This window comes from Wolffia australiana, chromosome 12 (assembly GCF_029677425.1).
Source record: "Wolffia australiana isolate 7733 chromosome 12, ASM2967742v1".
Lineage (NCBI taxonomy): Eukaryota > Viridiplantae > Streptophyta > Magnoliopsida > Alismatales > Araceae > Wolffia > Wolffia australiana.
In genome coordinates this window covers 12,171,056-12,193,684 of record NC_135846.1, presented here as the reverse complement: position 1 = coordinate 12,193,684, position 22,629 = coordinate 12,171,056, and the positions used below count along the sequence as shown (strand labels likewise).

The 22,629-nt window shown below is 38.4% G+C and overlaps 1 protein-coding gene across 1 annotated transcript; it reads right to left on the bottom strand.

The window, feature by feature from the left end:
* Nucleotides 1-6,300: 6,300 nt before the first annotated feature.
* On the bottom strand, nt 6,301-11,448 carry LOC144710443 (nucleic acid-binding protein). The gene is made up of 8 exons (XM_078584215.1): nt 10,855-11,448; nt 10,501-10,546; nt 9,673-9,722; nt 9,510-9,551; nt 7,678-7,791; nt 7,025-7,103; nt 6,794-6,865; nt 6,301-6,653 (listed from the first exon to the last, which is right to left on the bottom strand). Exons 1-8 carry the CDS (start codon nt 11,379-11,381, stop codon nt 6,606-6,608), a joined length of 978 nt encoding a protein of 325 aa, XP_078440341.1. The 5' UTR covers nt 11,382-11,448; the 3' UTR covers nt 6,301-6,605.
* Nucleotides 11,449-22,629: the final 11,181 nt, after the last annotated feature.

Genomic DNA, 22,629 nt, shown 5'->3' with positions numbered 1-22,629 from the left:
CTTCTCCTCCAATACTTGATGAGTCCCTTGACTTCCTCATCCCCCTTGCTCATGTTCCCATTGCTTCTGACCCCGCTCCTCCTCAGAAATTCAATTGGACCAGGTATAATCAACATCCATGCCCTGCATTGGTTTTTGCTGGCCCGTCACCTGAATCAGCACCTAATCACTCTCCCGTCTCTCTTGCTCATGATGAACGACCTCCTCCCTCTCATAATGACCTTCCCATTGTTCTTCCCAAAGCCACTAGTTCATGTACCTCCAAAGCCCTTTATCCTTTGGCAAATTATATCTCCTTCCATCATCTTTGTCCTTCTTACTGCGCCTTTCTCATGAGACTAGATTGCATTGTCATTCCAAAGATAGTAGATGCAGCGTTGGCTCATCTTGAGTAGCTTCCTGCCATGGAGGAAGAACTTGACGCCTTGGACAGAAATCAGACTTGGGAGCTTGTTCCCTTTCCTCCAGGAAAACATTTTAGTGACTCTTCTTGGGTTTATGACGTCAAGTACAAGTCAGATGGCTCTCTTGAACGGTACAAGGCACGTCTTGTGGCTACGGGTTATACTCAGCAATTTGGTATTGACTAGCTGAAGACGTTTGCACTTGTGGCTAAGATGAACACTGCAAACCTGCTCATTGCCCTTGCCTCTCATCATGATTGGCCTTTACAACAATTTGATGTCAATAATGCCTTTCTACATTGTGATCCTCACGAGGAGATCTATATGTCCTTGCATCCTGGCTATACTTCTCCTTCGGAATCTCCTTGGGTCTGTCGTCATTAGAAGTCCCTATATGGCTTAAAGCAATCTCCTCGGGCTTGGTTTGGACGCTTCATGCAGTCAATGAAATTATTTGGCTATCTCAGTGCAACAATGACCAAACTCTTTTCTATCGTCATTCAACAATTGAGGAGTAACCCTTCGTCTTGTCTACGTGGATGATATTATTATCACAAGAAATGAATCTCATGTAGCAGCACAATTGGCTACACATCTTATCGTTGAATTTGACATCAAACACCTTGGACCACTTCGCTACTTCCTCGGTATTGAGGTGACATATTCTGCAACAGGTATTTTTCTTTGCCAGCAAAAATATATTACTGACCTTCTTCAAGAGCTTAGAAAAATTGGTTCACAACCTCTTTCCACTCCTATTGATGTCAATCATCATTTATCTACAATAGAGCATGATGAGTATGTTGATCAGGGACGATAGCAAAGATTGGTTGGTAAGCTCATATATCTTACAGACGCTTGCCCTGATATTGCATATGTAGTGGGTACTTTGAGCCAATTCATGCATGCAGCCAATCATGTACTCCGATATCTCAAGGGAACCGTTGGACTTCATTTAGATGTTTATACAGATGCTGATTATGCTAGTTCCCATGTTGATCAAAGATCAACGACTAGATATTGTACTTTTCTTGGTGGCAACCTTATTACATGGCCCAACAAAAAGCAGTCAGTGGTTTCTCATTGTAGTGTTGAAGCAGAGTTTTGTGCTCTTGCTCAAGTCTTTTGCGAGGCATTGTGGCTCACCAATCTTCTTGAAGAACTTAAATTGTCTTGTGATCTGCCTACTGAAATTTTCTGTGACAATCAATATGCTATTAGCATCGCCCATGATCTAGTGCAACATGAACACACTAAACATGTTGAGGTTGATTGTTACTTCATCAAAGGAGAAGTTTGAGTCCGGAAAATTCTGCACATCGTACATTCCTTCAGCTCAACAATGGGCCAATATCTTCACCAAACGATTGTCTACTACATGATTTCAAGAGTTGTGTGTCAAGCTGGGAATGGATAATATCCACTCACCAGCTTGAGGGGGAGTGTTGAAATGGGCTTCTCCAATTATTTCCTTTATGTCATTGTAATGACCCAGGTTAACAGGCCCATTATAGAATCTCTCCTCTTCCCTATAAGGACTTTGTAATTAATCCTAATTAGGGTTAAGGATTTTTATCCTCGATTTCTACAAGGGTTTTGGTGCAACTGAAAAATTATCACATGTGTGCAAATTTTTGAACCACATTATGTGACCTTCCCTATTTCAAACCATAATTTCAATATAAACCCAAAACATAAGTTTCTTATAAAAATTACTCCTTAGTTATCATTTCATCTAATCGTCACTTCGTCTTGACCTCCTTCATTTTTTTCTCTTATGAGTTTTAAGGACTGGATGTCGCCAATCATTAGCCATAATCGTCGGTTGGTTGCCATTCGACAAATTAAATGGCGACACCTGGTGCGGCCAAGATAAAAACCTCAAAATTATCTTGAAATTCATATAAAATTAAATATAACTGAGAAAAGATAATCAAATATATATTCTGACTTAGAAAAACCATGAATATAATGTCAAAAAACTCAGGAAAAGTCATATTGTGATTCAGAAAATCATTTTCTGTCTGCACTTATGGTCATAAAATCCCAAAAATACTTAAAAACTTATTCAAAAAACATCATTCCAGATACTTCAAAATTCTTAAAATCTAAAATCTTAATATTTTGCTTCATTATAATAATATAGATAAACTTCATTCTCCACTTACTCACTATCTCTTGTATTTATAAAAATATTAATTGTAATAAATAATGTATTTAATATCTTATACTATAAAGGGCTTACCTCTACCTATTTTTCTCTCGTAATCTTTACTACTTATTTTTTTCTTACTACTTATATTTAACTTATCATTGTCTTATTTTAAAATCATTTTATCTGTTATGTTACTCAAATATATAACTAATTTGTATTATTTTAAATTTTATTAACTTATTTTCCTTAACCCTAACTCAATCATTCAACTAACCTCCAAGGATAGTCCTTAGGGAGATGACATCACTCCTACTATACGTATTTGTTAGAGTTACATAATTAGAACTTTTATTTGATTCAGGAAAATTAAATAAGAATTATAAAATTAAAAACTAACATTAAAATTAAGACCACAATTTTCCTTCATCAGAGAGCATCTTTACAGGAAAATCTACAAGGATGACTAGTGTTCTTTTAATTTTCCTAGTGGACTTAAAGCACCTCTTAAAATTAAGAAAAAATGCTCTAGGAAGCACTTAAAATTGAAAATGACGGACCAAGGAAGGCATTGAACACACCTAGGTCAAAGTTGATTGTGTTTTTGGTCAATAAAATAATGCTAAAGTTGGAAATCTTCTCCATCTTGAGGAGCCCTGCTATCATTCTATTGTCGTCATTATGTTGTTCCGATCGCATCATGAGTGGAGAGGAGCCAGTGGCCAAAAGGAGAAGAAGAGTGGGGCATCTAAAAGGTTATGGACTGGGTAATTTATTTCAGGGCCTTCCCCGATTTATACTTAATATTATTTTTTAATAAAACCCTAAACATTAAGTATATCTTCTGATGTCCAAAATACCATTTATGCATGATCCTTTAGGCCCATGTCTCATAAATAAATAGTAAGTTACCGGAGTTTATTATCTATATAATCATATAGAATAAATGATTATGACTTGATTTATCCCAACTGACATGTTGAGCTTGCATCATGTGGGATGATTATCATTTGGTTAATTCAGGGAATTTTTCCCCGAAAGAATACCCACTATCTGTCCTCAGTGTCTCCACACTAATGATTGCAGGGTCAAATAAACTCATCATATGGTTGGGACTAGATACTGTATTCTATCTGGATGTTTTGATGTCCTTCTAGAGTATCATTCAAATATAAATATTTAGAACACGTGGTAAAAGACTAGTGATCTCTATAATATGATGTCATCATAATTCAGTTAGTGTTTATTTATGAGAATTCACATTAGTATAATCCTTAGATACTGTTATCAATAGCTCAGACTGATAACAATGGATAAGGCTTGAATTAATCAAGCTTTTAAAAAGTGGAATATATGATTGACTTGAAAGTCAAATAATTTATTAATTAGGGTACATGTGAGAGCATTGGATACTTGATTTAGATGATCAGCCTGTGCTATATAGAAAATTTAATCTCATCAATTTGGATATCCATTTAAGATATTAAGGATAAACCTTGCGGTGTCATGTAAAAAATGAGGCTTAAATTAAAACTTTTAATGAGCAAAGCCTCAAGTATTACTTCCTTCAAGACGTTTTCAAATTTAATGATACCAAGGTCAAAGCATGTGCAAAGGAGACAATGTAGAGGTTATCCTGACCATGAATGCAATGAAATATCTTTTACACATGTTTCCTGTACAATAATTCTGGTTGTAATAAAATTATAGAGATCCCTCTTTTAAAATTTCAGCCTTTATAAATTCTAACCAGAAATTTGGTTGTCATTTTCTTGTGGAGTTTTGAAAAATGGATTGAGATTAGGTAAGTATTCCTCAAGTGTGCTTACATTTGATCCAAACGATATTCCCCCATGGTCTTTGGGTTGATCTTTAGTTGGTTCCCCCATTACCAATGGGTCATTGGTTTGGATCTTCCCCATGAACCATGACACTGAAAAAATATCAATAGCACATTCAATCTATGCAAAATTAGTGGTAATGTTGTATCAAATGATACACATTCTCCATGAAAATTTTCACATTTTTCTTCATGGTCTGATACCATTTTATTGGTGCCCAATAGCTATAGAGTGGAGGAGGAAAAATGGAGGGCATATGATAATAACGTACTTACCAAATAATGAACATTCTTACTTTTTACCTATATCTTCATGCACATATATTTATTCTCTCCTCAACTTGTCCTACAACTAGACATGGTTGTTCAGTTCCTTTGTGAGAATTTGTGTGAATTTTTTATCCTGTTCAGTTTTCCGAACAGAACAATATCAAATTCGAACATATCATCGCACAGACCAGTGTACGGTTCTATTGTTCACTGTGCGGATTTTGTTCTAATTTTTTTTGAATGTGCAAATTTTGTTTGAATGTGCAAATTTTGTTCATTTTTGCACAAAAAAAGAACAGAACGAAGAACAAGGCCCTGTGCGGTTCTTCTGTGCGAATTTTTTGTTTGTTTCAAATGAACATAACAGAACAACCGTGTCTACCTACAACTGGAAGACATTAGAAAGTGCAATTACATTGATACCTATTAATAAGACATTTTTAATTTCTGATCTTCGAGAAGTACCCTCCTTTTCTGGTTCAAAAATCTTCTTGACATCCATTTCTTTTGTGCTAATTTCATCACTATTATAGTAAAATCTTAGTGTGTTATAGCCAGATAAAAATGGGTGGGAGACCTCTATGAATCTGCATGTCTACTTTTGTGTTGGCATCATAAGATATTACTTCCATAGAAAGTTCTAACTTTGATTTTATTTTCCATACACGATCATAGGTATGCATACTAAATAATTTTTTTAAAACCCATATTTTATGAACAATGTGTTCTTTAGCAACAAACTTTGACATCATTGTATATGATTCAAATATCCTAAAAACCTTTTAGCTTTTTAAAATAATAGGATGAAGATTCAGAACATCAATATTGAGGATTTTGTTATCATATTAAGCGGTGTGATTTTTCTACCAATGGCTCTGTCTTTGAGTCAACTTTTGGGAATTCAGATCGTTCTGCACATTAAATTTGATGATGTTTGGAGTTCAGATCATGTTCTTCTGATCTTTTTCCTCTTTCCTTGAATGGAATACAAGTTTGTAAGATATGACCCCCTTCATCTTAATTCAAATGTTCCACTAGTATTGACCCCCTCAGTTTGATGCTTCTCATACTTGAAATCACTAAATTTTCCACTTCCCTGTTATTCTCTTCACATTTATGTAGCTTGACTTATGATACATCAGGCCTTAACATTGACATGGAGAGTGGAACATGGAATGTACACCAAAGAATGAGAAATGATGGAACAGTCTTTAGCATTTGCACTTGATTGAGTGGTTCTCCCTTTCCAATTGGAAGGCTCCAGATAGCAAAAATGTAAGCTCTAACATTCAAATGTTTTTTTCTGTGTAGTAGCTGTTAGGTTTCCCACCAACTAGTACCAAAATATTTAATAGGAATGTTAAGATATTCTCTGAAACTGTGCCAATCATTGCATGAAAAAGCAGGATAAAATAAAGAGAAAAATCAAAGACTTAAAAATAATATCAACATTTACACTCTTCTTTTAAAGAAAAGATGCACAAAAAATGCACTGAACTTCAATGAATAACTAGGGATTACTCTGTGGTTAAAGATTTTGGTGACGAAAGTAGAAAAATCAGTAAAAAGATATCCTGGAGAAAAAAACTAACATTATCATATATGATATTATTCATCTTGTAGTGAACAGTGGATGACTCCAGCGGGAAAAAAATACCACATAGAAAATTAAGGTAACATTTCCATGACAATCCCAAGTTTCGCCGCTGTTGATCTATGATTTTTTCTTCATCATGTTATCTCAATCTTGTAGCAAAAGCAGACGACTTTTGCCAGAAAAAGGATATTGCTCAGAAAAATCTGGGGCTGTACAATCAGTTTGCATGCCGAGGCATAACATGCGTTTGATATAAGCCCAAAGAGGCATACCTTTTGATATGTAGAGGAGAGAGAGATGACAGGAACCCATCTATATGGCCTCGCTACATGGATTTCTCTCTCACATGGCCACGTCAGGATCCAATCTCCTCTGAATGGCAGCCGCAGCCTAACCAAGGAAACGAAGTCTATGTATGAGATGATCCATAAATAGAGATTAAACATAAATTCAACAACCTAATCAAATATTTCATTGGAAAAATATACAGCGACATCCTTATAGGTGTATTAAGAGAGAGAAAATGATACCTCCAAATTTCCTAATTTGTATTGGTACGCCATTTCTTCCTTCAACTGGGCTTGCTCCTTCATAGCTTGGGCCTGATAAGCGAGCAAGATAGATCGTCAGGAAAAAGATAACATGTGATGTTTACTGTAACAAGAATGACATTTTATGATCGCATCACTTTCCCTAAATGAAATTTTTCACAAAAGCTATATCAGCTAAAAGAGATGCAAGAATTTATGAATTTTAATTACCATTCCAGCCTGCATTGAACGTTTCAGCGCTTCAACCTCTTCATCCTTTTGTCTTTCGCGTACCCTGAGCATTTCTTGTCTGCAAAAATTGGGCCGCAAAGAATCTTCAGACAAAGAAGAACGAGAAGATACATGGGGATAATGTTGTTTCTTCTTTTCACATACTGGATTTGCTAATGTTCGCGAAAAATATCAAACACTCTGAGAGTTTAGATAATTAAATTCAATTTCATATTTTTAGCAATTAGAAGAAAAGTTCTCCAAAAAAAGGTACATATTCTTCGAATAGTTCCAAACAAACTTTAGACTTTACATATCTATTTATACAGTTTCTTCTTCCAGCCTACAAGCATCGGGATGGTCACATACAACACACAGTAATTACCCTCATTAGTCTTATTTGAAATGCAAATAAGACAGACGAATTCAATTAATTTCTGACGAATTGCTAAAAAATATATTGTAATAACATCATCTTATTACAATACTTGACACATCCATAGTATTACCTCACAAGAGTAAATGCAAAACCCCTAAAAGACTGACATGATCGTTCCAAAATACTCTAAAATGAAATGAAAGCGCCATAAATGAATTGAAGGGTTAAATAATCATAAGACTTTTGAAAAGGCTGAAGTAGAACATTTCTTTACCTGCGCACTTCTTCGTCATTGAAAACAGTGCGCTCTATTTCTGCAGGTTTCTTGTAGGCCTTCTTCATATCCTTATTCATCTTACGCATATGATATGCATCCAAGTTATAGTATCTGAACCCAAAATCACATAAATTACAAAAGGAGCAATATTTTAGAGGTCAACAGATGACAGAGATCTGGGTGGTCTTCCCTTTTTTCTTAAAAAAAAAGATGAAAGAAATCAGTAGACACTATTAAGATATCATTCTTGAAGTTTTTGGGAAATGTGCTAATCTTTTGAAAAAGGCACACACACGATGCCACTGGATCATCTACCGGGTTTCCTGCTCAAGGAGCCACAACAAGGGATAGGCGAGAGGCACATTCGGTACACTCAGGATGCACGTGCGACATGAGTTTAGACCTAGGAAGAAATACTATAAACAAGTGAGTCGTCTCCAGTAAGAATCAATAATTCTGTAGGAGGTTCGTTCAGACACTGGATAGGGGAGGTCCTCTGATCCAGAAAAAACATTGCCGATCTGGCCACTTTGCGTTCTTTACTGCTTTTAGTCCTGATTCCACTCTTTCTGGAGTTGTGTTGCTTCTCAGGAATGATTCTTGGGCGAAGTCCTCTTTTTAGACTTCTCCAATCTCGAATTCTCATCAAGAATTATCGGATATTGATACGATCCCAGCCAGGATCGCATCAAGAACGAGGTTGACCCCGGCGGAGTGGACGACGCCGAGGGGTCAAGTGTGGGCAGAGGAGCGGTGGAGTGGGCGTCACCGGAGAGACAGAGCTCGACGGAGTGGACGTCGTCGAGAGAGAAGAGACTACTGGAAGGGAACTTATGACTAACAACTCATGTTCTGCCCTCCAACGAGGAAGCCTACATATTTAAATGAGATGCAAAAGACAAGAATGCCCCTAGTGGGCTTACTAGATGGAGTGGATCGTAACAGATATCATATCACTATTTCTAATTACGTTAATAAAAGTCACAACAGTTTAGAGTAACTCCTATTCTAACCTTGAGAGCTGACACATAACAGAATATATGAAAGATCATTTCAGGTGTTCTATTAATGAATATATGGATCATTAATAGAACACCTGAAATGTAAGTTCAGAAATCTATTGTTCTGCAGCTTCCCACATGACGAAAAAATGGAGTCCTTTTTTACTGATAAGCATTCAGGTTTTGGATCACCAAGGCACAAATATTGATATTCTCCCGAAGGGGTTCTAATCTTCTAATTTGTAATTGAATACAATCAGCCACCATCAGCTTATCCTGAATACAACGTCATCATCAAGCACCAAGAAAAAACGAAATTTTTGGATAGTCATAAATAGGAATAATTTGCTACAAGGACCAAAATTTTGTATAAACATGGCCTAAAGTAATCTGAGTCACAAATTTGCTACAAAATTTTGGATTCCCCGACCAAAGAAAATGTCTGTTTCTTGAATTTCTAAAATGTCAAACACAAAATGATTACAGCAAAATAATAAAATGCACATGAATCGCCTGATAGACTCAGAAAAGTAAACAGCAATAACGGACAAAATAATTCCCTGACACGATGCCATCTTTAAAATCTCCACTGAAAGGCTAGACTGATAACACTTTTGAGTTATGGGAGAGTTAGTCAGTTTATATTTCTATTTTAGGAGAGGGAATGGAATGACGGGAGAAATATTCATGCCTAAAAAAATTATCCTCCGGTTGTGAGGTCCATCTTTCATTTAGACCTCTGAATTCTTGATCCTCGATAGATATCTAGTGTATCCCTTATGCAGGATGAAAAACATGAGAAAAAAACGAAAGTCTAGGATAACTTACTTCTTTGAAGGGAATGTCGCAGTATTATGATCCTCCATGAATCTGAAAACAAATAACCACACTGGGAATTAGTTAAAAAAAAGAGAAAATTTGAAGTTCTCTAGAAATTGCTAAAATACAGTAAGGAGGATAGATCTCAAGAATTGGATGTTTGGCTACTTACTCTTTAAACATTTGTTTCTCCTCCCAATTGGCCAATGATTCCAAATTAACCTAAAGTCGTAACCCAAAATCACAACAAATAAGTCCCAGGATGACTGAAAAAGCAATAGCACGATGATTAAACTTCAGTAGGAAAGTGACAAGTTTGATAATCTGAAGAAACAGTTAACCGGCCAAAATAGAACAAAACCCTTCATACGAAACAACTTTTGCAGACTTCCCATAAGAATCATGGCTAAACAATGCATTAGAGACTGGAAAAGGATTAAGAGGGCCTTAGAGAAGAATAACATAGACATCGATCTGGGAGTAAGGCTAGCCTGTAAATACTATATTATCACGCCGGCAGAGACCAGGCCTTGCTATACTTAGATTCTGCAGAGGAAAGGCCGGGAAACCTACCTAATTACATACAATGAACGTTAATTTGGGCTTTAATGGATTTTGACTGGGCTCTTTCTGTTTAACAGCCAACTCTTCTTCACCAATCACTACATTCCAGCTCAACAATCGACAAACTTGGCATTAAGATCTCTATCTGATTTTCGAAGAGATTCGCCAGCATATTCTTCTCTTATGCAGCACAGTTTTATTTGAATATTTCAATTTTAATAAGATTTTAAGGCGGAGTTTCCCAGTCAGCCGACGAAGGGGATGTATCTGTATAGATTTATCAAGGTTGGCTTGTGCGAATAGATAAAAAATAAGACATTAGCAGGTTTCCATCATTACATCAAAATTTCTTTTGAGACAATAGTAAGGAATTTAATGGGAAGAAATTAAGAGAAAATAACTTGCAATGTGCACATGCAGATGAAGGAAATAGTACCTTTTTAACTTCAGCCAACCACGCAGTAAACTCTGGCCGTTTATTCCTGGGCACGGGTGATACAAGAGCTATCAGCAACATCCAACCTCGGTTTTGGAATTAAAATTGATGAGGAAGGTAAAAAACTGGCACTGAATTTCAAAATCAGCAGTAAAACAACTTCGTAGCATCAACTACCCATGTTGGAGGCTGACCCAGAACCGTTCGAATGAAAAATTAAACATGAAAACATCGACAAAAAATGCAAATAATTCCTCTTATTCCAGGGCAACGAGCCAATAGATGACAATACCTACAATGTGATTCAGAGAAAATCGTGCCCACATCATAAAAAAATCACTTTTGCAGACATACCACATGTCAGTCTCCCTAATGATCCCATATTTTCCCCAAGAATTCGTCACTGCCGCTGTTTTCCCCAAGTCCTTTCTCTTCTTCTTCTTGCTCTCCTTCTTCTTCCTCTTCTCCCTCTCATCTCTCTTCTTCCGCTTCCTTCTCTCCTTCTCCTTTAAACGCCGCTCCCTCTCAAGCCTCCTCTCCCTCTCCTTCCGACGCCTCTTCCTGCGCTCTTCCTCGCCTTCCGACCCATGCGACGAATCCGGCTCGCTCAAAGAATCCTCCGAAGACGAATCCGAATATGAATCGGAAGTGGAAGAATACTCGTCAGATTCGCAACTTCTTCGACCCTTAGAACTCTTGAGCGAGCTTCTTCGATGCTCGTGCTTCCTCTTCGGCCTGTTCAACTGTTCCTTCTTCTCGTCCGCGGAGCACTCATCTCTGTCCTCCCTCCTTCCTTCCTTCCTCTTCTTGGAGCTTCCATGGCGATGCTTCTTGTCCTCGTCTTCCTCCGTTGAAGAGGATTCCCTTCGCTCCTTCGCCATTGCTAGGGCATCAATCCATCATCTCTTCTCCTGCAACGACGATCCAAGTCTAGAACCAGATATAAATATGTACTATGTCTCAGTATTGAACGCATTTTAGTTCTATTTATATATGTTTAAATTTAGATGATTTCCCAATCAATATATTTATTATATCGTATGCTCTAAACTTTAATTGCACTAAAAATTGAGCACACAACTAGCTGAACAAAAACGTAGTTAATGGTGGTGATGCAGGATGATAGGGGTGACAGGGTAGGGTAGCGTAGACTAGCTTGAATAGGGTAGGTAATTCTGATGCTAGAAGATGGGATTGACCGAGTAGGGTAGACTAGCTTGAATAGGGTAGGATAAATCAGACCACAATTCACACGATCGAATTTGAAGATTTAAGTTCGGTGAAAATACTGATGTTGCAGGCCCTTTCCTCGATCGAGGGCGAGAGTACTGTCTCACAACCACTGCGGTGAAAACAAAGCAACAATGTCAATAAATCAAACAGACGATCGCGAGAAGATTCAAAGGCCTAATCAACTTATCGCGAGAAGATTCAAAGGCCAAATCAGCTAATCCAACGGCGGTGGAAAAACAGTCGAGGAACACTTGATGAAGAACACCGACACCAAAGAGGAAAGAATTTACCTCAGCACTAGAGCAATGCGTCGTGGCGGTGTGGGTAATTCTCGACGCGTCGTTGGCGAGGGCAAGTGGCGTGCGCATTGACAGGGTGTCGTGGATTCAACTGCGCATCAGTTGATAGGGGTCAAGGGAGGAGTCGCCCCCTCGCAGGGTTCGGGGCAGCGCCCCGAAACCTGAACGGTAAACGAGGCGCGCTGTTGCAGGACGTAGGATCTGAAGCCCTGGATGCTGGTTGCAGGGGTCGTGTGGCCGAGCAGCTGTGCGCGGCGACTGCGTTGGCGGGCGGCTATGCGCAACAGCTGTGTGGGCGGCAATCGCGTGGACCGGAGATTGTGCACGGCAGCCGCGTGGTCGTGCGTGCGGCGGGCGTGAGCAGTCGGCAGTGCGTGTGGTGTAGGAGAACAGGTGGCCTTCTCTCGACAGCGGCGGCGGCAAGAGGCAGTGGCGTCGGCTCGGACGGGAGACGGCTACGGCAAACTTCCTTTTAGAAGAAGAAACTTCAATTCCAAAAGAAATTAACCAAGTTTTTCTTACAACATTGGCCTATGTATATGCCTCGGAGGAAAGAGAAAATAAGATAAATGTTTTGAAAAATCTTATATTATACGACGTTGGCTACGCGTCGACGTGTCACGTTGACGGACGGTTCTGAAGTTGGCATTTGCGACGTGTCATGACGCGGGATGTCTCATGTGAAAGTGGAGGCACGTCCTGTACTGGTGCGTTGTCGTGGTCGCCATTAGGTGGTCTTGTAGAGATGACCACTGAATATGTATTCTATTTAAGGACCATAAGAAATCTTCATAAGTAAGACATGGCCTGAAATAGCAAACTAAGAACAAACTGTCTAGTTCATTGATTTTATGCAAGTATGACATAAAATGGGCTTTGGTTGCAACCCATAAACCCTGAAGAAGCTGGAAAACTAAAAAAATTAAAAATTTAATAATCACACCAATAAACTAGTATAGATAGAATAAAGGAGATTAGGATGATTAATAAGCTAGAGTAATGTATATCCATTAATTGTATAGTATATAGTTGTTATACTTCAGTATCACTGGCAACTGTCACTATGATGTTGACGGAGGACAATGAAAGTATTGTCGGTAGAAGCGCCCTCGATGACGATGACTTTCGTCAACCATTATGACTGTTGTGATGAGAATGATGATGATGATGATGACTGCGGCGACAGTTGCGATGGATGAGGATGGCAATGCCCATGCTTGTTGACGAGGATGACGATTGTCGTGGACAATGAACTTTTTTGTGTACATGGATGATGATGACCGTTGTTATGTGAATGCATAGTAATTTACAATGATGGTGGACGATGTAGCTGGAAGGGAGGATGACGACTTACGTTGATGAGGACTGTAAACTGCCATTGATTACGACTACGAATGTCATTGTTGATGGGGATGATGACTATGGTTGAAAGGGACAGTCATAGTAGTTGGCAATGATGACGACCTTCGTTGACAAGGACAATGATTTCTGTCATCTGTCATATATCCTTAGATCCTAATTACTTAAGAAGTTCCAAATTTTTAGGAAATCTACCATTTTAAAGTATTTACTCCAAATGGTAGTGCCCTCCTAGTTTCTTTCTTGGCCCCCTAAAATGCTAGAACTAATTGTTCCATTGGAGATGTCTCATAGAATTGGACTGTCATGAGTTTTTTCTTCATTTTTTTTTAAAGTATAATATACTTCTAAAATATAATATTCTTATTAAGTTTTTTCATGAGTTTTTATAATATTCTTAAATTATATTCTTATAATATTTTTATAATATTCTTATATTCTTAAATTATTTTAAGGATAGATCATATGAATATAATATACTTTTAATGATAAAAACTTCTAAAATATGTTATACTACCATTATAATTAGTGTGTAATTTTTTATTATTAGGAGAGTTTTAATCTACTTGCATGGTCAACTAAGTATTGCGGTGAGACAAATTTCTAGGTCTATAGCAGTTTATATTGTGCTGCAGTTTTTGTTTTATGTGTGCTATGAGGGGTACAATTTCAGACTACCTAACAGTTAACAGGTGGACCAAAATGCCAAAATAAAGAGGATCACAGCCTAAGGTTAATAAAATATATCAAATGTACCTTATGACACATGTTCTTGTGTGTAGGTCCTACCACTTGCTCCAAAGAAAAAAGCTAGCTAAAAACATGCAGTTTTTACCTAAGGTTTGGAGAGCAGCCTCCATACATATATTAAAGGCTAGAGGGAGTCTATAGCCTCTTCGTATCTGTTTCTCCCTTCCAATTTCCCCCCTCTCTTAGTTAGGGAGTCCCCTATGATGAACTCAACATTGGGGTCATAATTCATGTTGTCGTTTATATTAGTGCTTATTCACTAATATTTATTAAACATACTGATATAAGTATGACTAGTTAATGATAATTGAGGTCGTCTCCACAAGGAATGATGATAAGAAATTTAGTATTGTTACAATGGTGATTAAGGAAGTGAGAAGGAATGATTATAAGGCGATAGGTACATAGTAGAGGGAAAGAGTGAAGTGAGAAGGTGATTGTTAATGTTATAGATAATATGTATATTTTCATGAAATATGGAAGAGAGTTGGTGTAAGTAGATATTGAGGAAAAATATCTGAATAATTGACTGTGAAAATGATGAAGGGTTGAGAAGGAGGATATAGATGTATGCATATATATGGATATGAAATAGGCATGTGGAATTGAGGCATTGTAATGAAAAGGAATGATGATGTATCAGAGTGTAGGGTGTGGAAAATATACAGTATAGTTTTGATAGAAGAAATGCAAGGATCTAATCTGGATAGTTGCTTATGCGGAACAAAACAAGACACCAATACACCAACTATCTTCCTAGGGCTTAGGTCCTTAGGATGTGTAATGCAAGGAGATATGACGATTTCCTAGGACTTAGGTCCTTATGTTACCCCAAGACACATGCAATTTAAAATATAGGTGAGCTCTCCCTTCTATGTTTCTTCTCTTAGATCATGCAATAACATGTTATTGGATTCCCAAACTCACCTTATTTCACTAAGCCTATAAATGTAGGAGTAAGTTCAAATATATCTTACAGTGTTTGTTAAATCCCCTTTTAAATCAGAGGGCATAGATGGATAGAGGGAATAAATATGATCCTTAAAATATCAGCTCAATTGGCCTTTTGTATTGCTAGATATCAAGGATAGAAGTTAGCACAAGCGCGACTTGAGGAGGGGAGAAGTGAAAATAATAGGTGAGCAGAAGTCAATTGATGATTTGCTTTTTTTAATTGCAGAATAGGTGAAGGAAACATTCCAGCACGACAATGGTTTCAGGCAAGCCATGGCGTAGGGAGCAGGCGTGAAAATCCACCTCGTTATAGATTGCATAACCTCATCAATATGTTTTTTGGTGTTCAGCTCATATTAAAGACAATTAGATGGATGCCTGGGCATTGAGAAGGAAGGGTACTTTCATTGGGGAAAGGCCATAGGGAGATAACATCTGTAATCCATGGATCTCTAATCTGGAACCATATCCAAGCTTTATGCCTAGTGTACACTCTTTGGGTTGTCAAAACTTAGAGAAATGAAATATCCAAGTATCTAAATGAAACAAAACCAACTAAGACCAAAAACATGTGTGTTATAGTTGTCAATTGGATGATGGAAATACCAATAAGCAACAAGTGTAGGCTGTGTTGCCATAACATGCACTACTGAATTGTACAAAGTTAGGAGTGGGGTTTTTATGTAAGACAGCGGCGATGAGCAGTGGTGTTGACCATGAAGAGGCAGGCAACAGCTTGCAGATGGCAAAAAAGACTCAGGATGGCAAGAACTCATCGCAAGTGAGAAGAGGAGAGTTTGGCATGGCGATAGCACGAAGGCGCCACACTGGCATGGCAGCGATGCACCCATGGGTGAAAATGAAGCTTTCTCTATTCAAATTTCACCAATGTTTACATTGAGAGAGGGGGCTTTTATAGCCTTCTCCCTTATGACATTTGGAATTATAAGAAAAATCTAAAATATTGAAAAATTGAAAATTCAAAGAAAATCTGGTGACAGGAGGATGGGTGCTTGAGTCATTTTAACCTTGATTTCTTCAAATGAGTTTCAGCCGATGTAGTCCACTCAAAATGGTTACCCTCAAAAACTTCGGTCATATGTGACATAATAGTACTGAAAATTAGACTGGATGGTGATACAAGGTATTTAAACCATTGAAACTACGGATATCATGGGCATTTCTTGGACTAGGCAATTTGGTTATAGAGCATCTATTTTAGCAGGATCTACTAAAATGCCTTGTGCTGATAAGATAAATCCAAGAAAGGAAACATGATCAAAAAGGAATGAACATTTCTTAGGATGAGCATGTAATTGTTTGGCCTTTAAAACATTGCATACTCATTGTAGGTGATGGATATGATCATTCCTAGATTTGCTATAAAGGAGAATATCATCAAAGTAGACCACAAAAAAATCTCCAATGAAAGGTCTAAGGACATGGATCATCAACTGTTGAAAAGTGCTGAGAGCATTTGATAATTTAAAAGGCATTATCTTCCACTTATATAATCCACCCTTAATTTTAAAAGCAATTATCCATTCATCTCTAGGACAGATTTTGACTTTATGATAACCACTCTTTAGATCAATATTCAAGAAAATTACTGAACCAGCCATCATATCAAACATGTCATCAATGCATGGAATTTGAAATTGTACTTAACTATGATCTTATTGATAGCTCTACTATCAATACACATGGGCCAACTCCCATCCTTCTTGGTAGCATAAAGTGCAGGAACTGCGCATGGGCTAAGTGATGGAGGACCATCCAGTCGATGGCGCACTGACCCATCGCCAGCCACGTCGCGGAGCCCGAGCCGACGTGAAGAATCTACAGTTCCACTATCAAGTTTTTGGCATCTCGCTTCATGCCGTGTGTTTTTATGTTCTTTTCTTCCTTTCGTCATCTTTGGAGTACCAGAGGCCCCTCCTGCGTGAGTACCGGCCTCCCCATTGTACATGTTTTATTTTGATTAAATTAGCTGTCATCTTTAGGGGGAGGAAATCCATGTTGGGCTTCTTCTCCCCCTAAAGAGCCCTTTTAAGGGGAAAGCTTTCCCCTTAGAAAGGGGGCCCAATTAGGCCACCCACAACTGCCAATTCCCTTATATAAGAGGGGGAGAAGTGGATGTGGGATGTCAGGCTTGGTCAATTTGAGAATTCCATATCTGAATATGTTTTTTGGTATTTATTTTTCCATTGAGAGAGTTCGTGTTTGTCAAAGAAAAAGGTGTTTTCCTGTGACATAGAGTGGTCGAACGATTGTCCCGACCTCTTTCAGATATCTATATGACGGGTGATCTCTTGTGGGGTCAGATTCGTAGAACTTCGATCGTTGGTGTTGATATGTACCAAGGAGGACTTTTAGGATTGTTGACTACCTTGTGTTGATCATCATTGTCCAAAGAGATTCCCTGATGCCACATGCAATCTTTCGGTGGTAAATTTTGTTGTTTATCTAGCATTTGCAAACAAGAGATTCTGCCGACCACTTTTGTGGAACCGGACAAGGTCGAGAATCGGGGGATTCCCATCGTCAATTATTGAAGCTTCGCTGCATGATGAAATATTGACAGCGGTCGATTGCTCTGGTGTAAATCTGGAATTGCTCACCAAAATCTCCCGTCGACGAGAGAATCAGACAAATCAGAATTCAAAGTTGGGATGGATTTCAAACTTGCAGATTCGATCTTGATTCCCCATCCCCCTCCTGGAGCAACTCCGATCTTCTGTTGATCGCCATGAAAATTTGTTACTCGATTGTCTTATTGGGAAATTGCGATCTGTTGATGCCCCCCTCGCTTAACTCAAGATTGGACGATCGGGGAGACAACTCCACAATTATTTATCCTGTGCTCTGTATTTTCTCATTTTCTGGTGCTTCCATATGATTTCCAGTACCCTTGTCAACTTAGGTGGGTTCCATTGAAGGGGATTCCCTTTTAACCATCAACGCTCAACAGATATCTTGCATATCGTGGGGACTATATCAGTGTCGGCCGCAATTTGATTTGCGTCATGGGAATCTTGCAAAATCTTTTACCATCATACGGGTACTCTAGCTTGGTGTCGATGTCAGGGAAAATAGTGAAAACACTGCTCTTGTGGATCGTACACTTGGGAAGCTGAGTTTTCATCAGTGTCGCCAAAGAGGCCATCTTCATCGACCACCACTGTTGATTGTGTATCAACTGTACTCGTGCTCGAACTTCGCTCTTGGATGGCTCTCCTCCTCAATTTCTCTTGAACCCAGGTTCAACTCTCCCCCTCCCTCTTATAGTATCATTATCGCTTCTAGTATCGGTCTCTGAATTTGCTCATCACCTTCGAGTGAGTTTTAAATGTGAAATTTAGGATTAACCATCATACTTGTGTTAGAGACTTTATTGACGATGTTGGATATGATCGATTATGTTGGCAGTGTGGACGCTTTTGGACGAGATCGTTCTCCACTCGTCGAATTTTGATCTGACCACACGGGTCATTGGGAACTTGCTCGTGACAAAATCTGTCACGTGTCATCCAGATTGAGCTGTGTCTCACATCATTCGACGACTGAAGTACTTCTCGTTACTATTTTTTCAAATCATATGCATTACTCCATGTCATTAAAATAACACTTAGTCCATATCCTGTGGACATAACACGAGGCGTCAATTCCGGCTGTCGTTTTACAACACTAAGACTCTCCTGAATAAAACCTTTGTCCAACAATTTTTGAACTTGTCGGTGAAGCTCCTTGTATTGGGTGGGATCCATACAAATCATGAGGGAGATTCGACAAGGATGAGCGAGGAACCAAATCAATGGCATGCTGAATATCTTGCATAGGGGAAGGGCATTGGGAAAATTGTCAAGAAAAAGACTCTCAAATTCAGTATACAAATCAGAAGTCATGGCAAGACAAATAGAAAACTCACTATCTACCTCCCTTCGGAATTGATGTCCATTAAGAAGATATAAACCTAAGGAAGTGGATTTTGGTGTAGGTGTCTTAGGTGTAAGGATGCCAAGTTATCTTCTTTCCATCATAAATTAAGGAAAATGTGTTACTCCTAACAAAAATGTGGACATCATTATCATAAAGCCAAGGGAGACCCAAGATAATGCTTCCAACCTTCGTAGGGAAAACATCACACAAAACCTTTTCCTGATACGATTGTACTTTTTGCGAAATGAGACATTAATTCTTCACATGAATAGAGGTAGCATCAATCCATGAAACATAATATGGGTGAGGATGATCAATCAAAGATATATCAATAATCCTTCCCCACTCCACATACGGGCCCGACCCCTGGTGTCGTTATCTGTGCTTACATCCTAGATGAGTCGGGTTCTGTTGTTCTTCTCATCAATTTTCAAGCGAACACATCACTATCATTGATGCATCACGTATTGTTGCCCATTCCCTGTGGTGTGACATGAGCCATTCGGTCCTGGAATGTTGTGTTACAAATGATTCCCCTAGCAGAAGTAGATGGACCACATTGATAGTGATGACAGACAATCGGTGAAACCAATAAAACTCACTAAAACATCCTCATTGACACATTCATCTACAACATAACTTTCAATCCTCTACTCTTCCTCATCAACAGGTTGATCATCAATGGTACGCTCAAGTTTGGAACACTCATTCCCAATGTGCAAAGCTCTAGACAAGCACTAGGAGGCTATATGGCCATACCCTTGGCATTTGTAGCATGTCATACCCGAACTGGCCAATTTGAGATGGGGATGGATGAGTTGGTGCTCTAGCAGTAAAATCCAGAGATGAAGAGGTACGGCTGGTGGTAGGTAACAGGGTGGAAGATTGGGGTGTAGGAGCAAAAACACATTGATCTATAGAGGAGTGAGTAGGTATAGGTGCAAGTGTGGGAAGAGAAGAAGGTAAATTGTGGGGAGAAGACAGGGTAGGATAGGATGGATATGTGCATTCACTAATAAATATATTGATGACCACTAATGGTAGAGGTGGTATGAAGAGTCTGGCAAAGTTCTAGATCTTCTACAATCTGGTAAGTATGTTCAAGTGTAGCATCATTTCAGATGAGAAACTCACTCTCAAGATATGGGTTAAGGCCAGTTCAAAAATGAGAAATAACAACGCAAGTGTACCTTGTATCTCCTGTACAACTCTTCAAACTGTATAATATACTTAGTCACTAGGCGTTTACCCTGTTGCAATTTGTGCTATTGGTTTAGAAGATTAACCAAATATGCGATGGACACATACTTCTCACAAAGCTTGTCCTTCATTTTCAGCCACATTTGTATAGGATCATCTTGTCAGTTATAGAAGATTGAAAACTCAAGGTTCCCCCAAAAAAATGTTTGACCTCCCAACCTCATCTTAGCATATTGGACCTTTTGCCACTCCATTGTATCATATCATTTGAAGTAGCTGTTTAGTTTAGATTACCAGTCAAGATACTCCTTCGGATATCTATTTCCCTCAGAGTATGGAACATCTAATTCGACACTCTTTTGGATCTATTGCCATCAGTTGTCATGATACGGCTGATGAAGATCACATAGTCACATTCTATCCTCCGGCGGATATGGATCGTCATGGTCAGAACAATTCCTATGGCAACCTTGGGGTCTATCCTTAGGCGGATAAGAATTGTCACAAAGAGGCAATTCCTATCGCGACCTGGTGGTCTATCCTCGGTTAGATGCACACCATCACGTTCAAGATAGGGATTGCCAAGCATCATCAATCATGTCACATGTCACCGTGACGCAAACGTGACGGACGACGTGATGGTCATGGTGACGGGTTTAGGGGAACATGTCGGTGGCGGTGATGGATGACGAGGAAGGCGTGATGGTGACGTGACGGTGATGGGGTGCCCTGGACGCGTGGCGTGACGGAACGGCCGTCACGGATGACGACCATGACATTATTAATACATTTTAAAAATATTATTTTTAAACATTTTCACGTTCTGTCTTTTTGCACTGAAGTCCTTGGGTTTTTTGCATCTGCAAATTGACACCGCCTATAAGTAATTGGAGATAAATCCCTTCATTTTTTCAGTCCTCTAAGTTTTCCATAGTAAAAACCATATGGAATTTAAAAAATTATTCCAATAACTGTATATATTACCGTACTATCCTATTTTCTTGATAAGTTGATCTATTTTTAACTTTATAATTAATTTATTCCATGAACAATTTCAAACAAATACAATTAATTTATAGACAAATTATGAAAAGTTAATTGGATATAAATCCCTTAATATTTCAGTCCTCTAAGTTTTCCATTGTAGAAACCACAGGGAATCTAAAGAATTATTCTAATAACTATATATATTACCGTAATATCCCATTTTCTTGGTAAGGTGATCTATTTTCAACTTAATAATTAATTTCTTCCACGAAAAACTTCAATAAAATGTCCTCTGATGTTTATACATCAAACAATTACAAGTTTATTGACATAACTAAGAATTAAACTGTATGGCCGCTGCCCGCCGGTTCGAGCCACCCGCCTCAACGCTCCCAATTTGTGCTTCAGCACACACTACTTCATTCACGTGCAGCCCATGAAGGTCTATCAACGGCTGCTTCCCCTTCTCCCCGCCCCTCGGTTCCTATAAAAAATAAATACAAAAAATAAATTTAGACATTGAATGATGGGGGAATAAAACTTTCAGGAATGATGGGGGAATACTCATGATATACATCAGAACTTTAAAGGATATCAACAAATGTTTTACAGAGGTAAAGATTTAAGATATCGGGCATATTCTGGATTTTTCTTGTCTTTAATGCCACAACAATAAATTTTGATGAATGTATTGCCTCCTTGATTGCATCTGCGTCATAATATGAGGATATGGACAACTGGTCCAGCCTTTTGGCATGAAAGTGAGTTCACTGTGAAAAGATTGATGAACCATTGGTTCCAAATTCAACTTCCACGTTCTAATATTCTTGGGATTTAAACTGATCAATTTCCATTTCCCTGTCACAAATAAGAGTTAATCCAGCTGACTGAACACGCCCAACTGACTGACACCCGGGTACGCTGATCAAGATAAGCATTTACCAGGTTTGCATCAATGTCCCTCAGAGACTTCAAAGCATTCATGTTGGATGTCTTTGTTATTTCATGAAAAACTACATGCGAGACATTTATGTTTTCACCCAGGGCATCCTGCTATGCTAGCATGTCAATTATATGCCATGCTATTGGTTCTCCTTTGCAATCCTCTGTCAAGATATCGAGCATATGGTAGGAGCCATCCTTTATAAATGTGGAATCATAAAATCAAATGTAGATGTAGGGAACCTTGAGAAGACTAAAACTGATTTTTTTAGGATAAACTGGTGACAAGGAGACCACAAAGAATGTGGAGATATGTACCTCTTGAGAAAGGAGGCCACAAAGAATTTTTTAAAAATGATTGCTATTTCAAAATTATTCAGCTCTTGAGACATAACAATAATTCATAAAAAAATAATATAGGCCAAATGTCATATCACAGTTGTCAGATCAATTATTCAATGCGGCA

Excerpts from the sequence above, each read along its gene's own strand:
- LOC144710443 (XM_078584215.1), bottom strand. The coding sequence starts at position 11,381 with ATGGCGAAGGAGCGAAGGGAATCCTCTTCAACGGAGGAAGACGAGGAC. Across the intron at positions 9,552-9,672 it reads GAGAAACAAATGTTTAAAGA|ATTCATGGAGGATCATAATA; the intron begins GTAAGTAGCCAA and ends ATTTGTTTTCAG. Across the intron at positions 6,654-6,793 it reads ACAAATTAGGAAATTTGGAG|GCTGCGGCTGCCATTCAGAG; the intron begins GTATCATTTTCT and ends TTCCTTGGTTAG.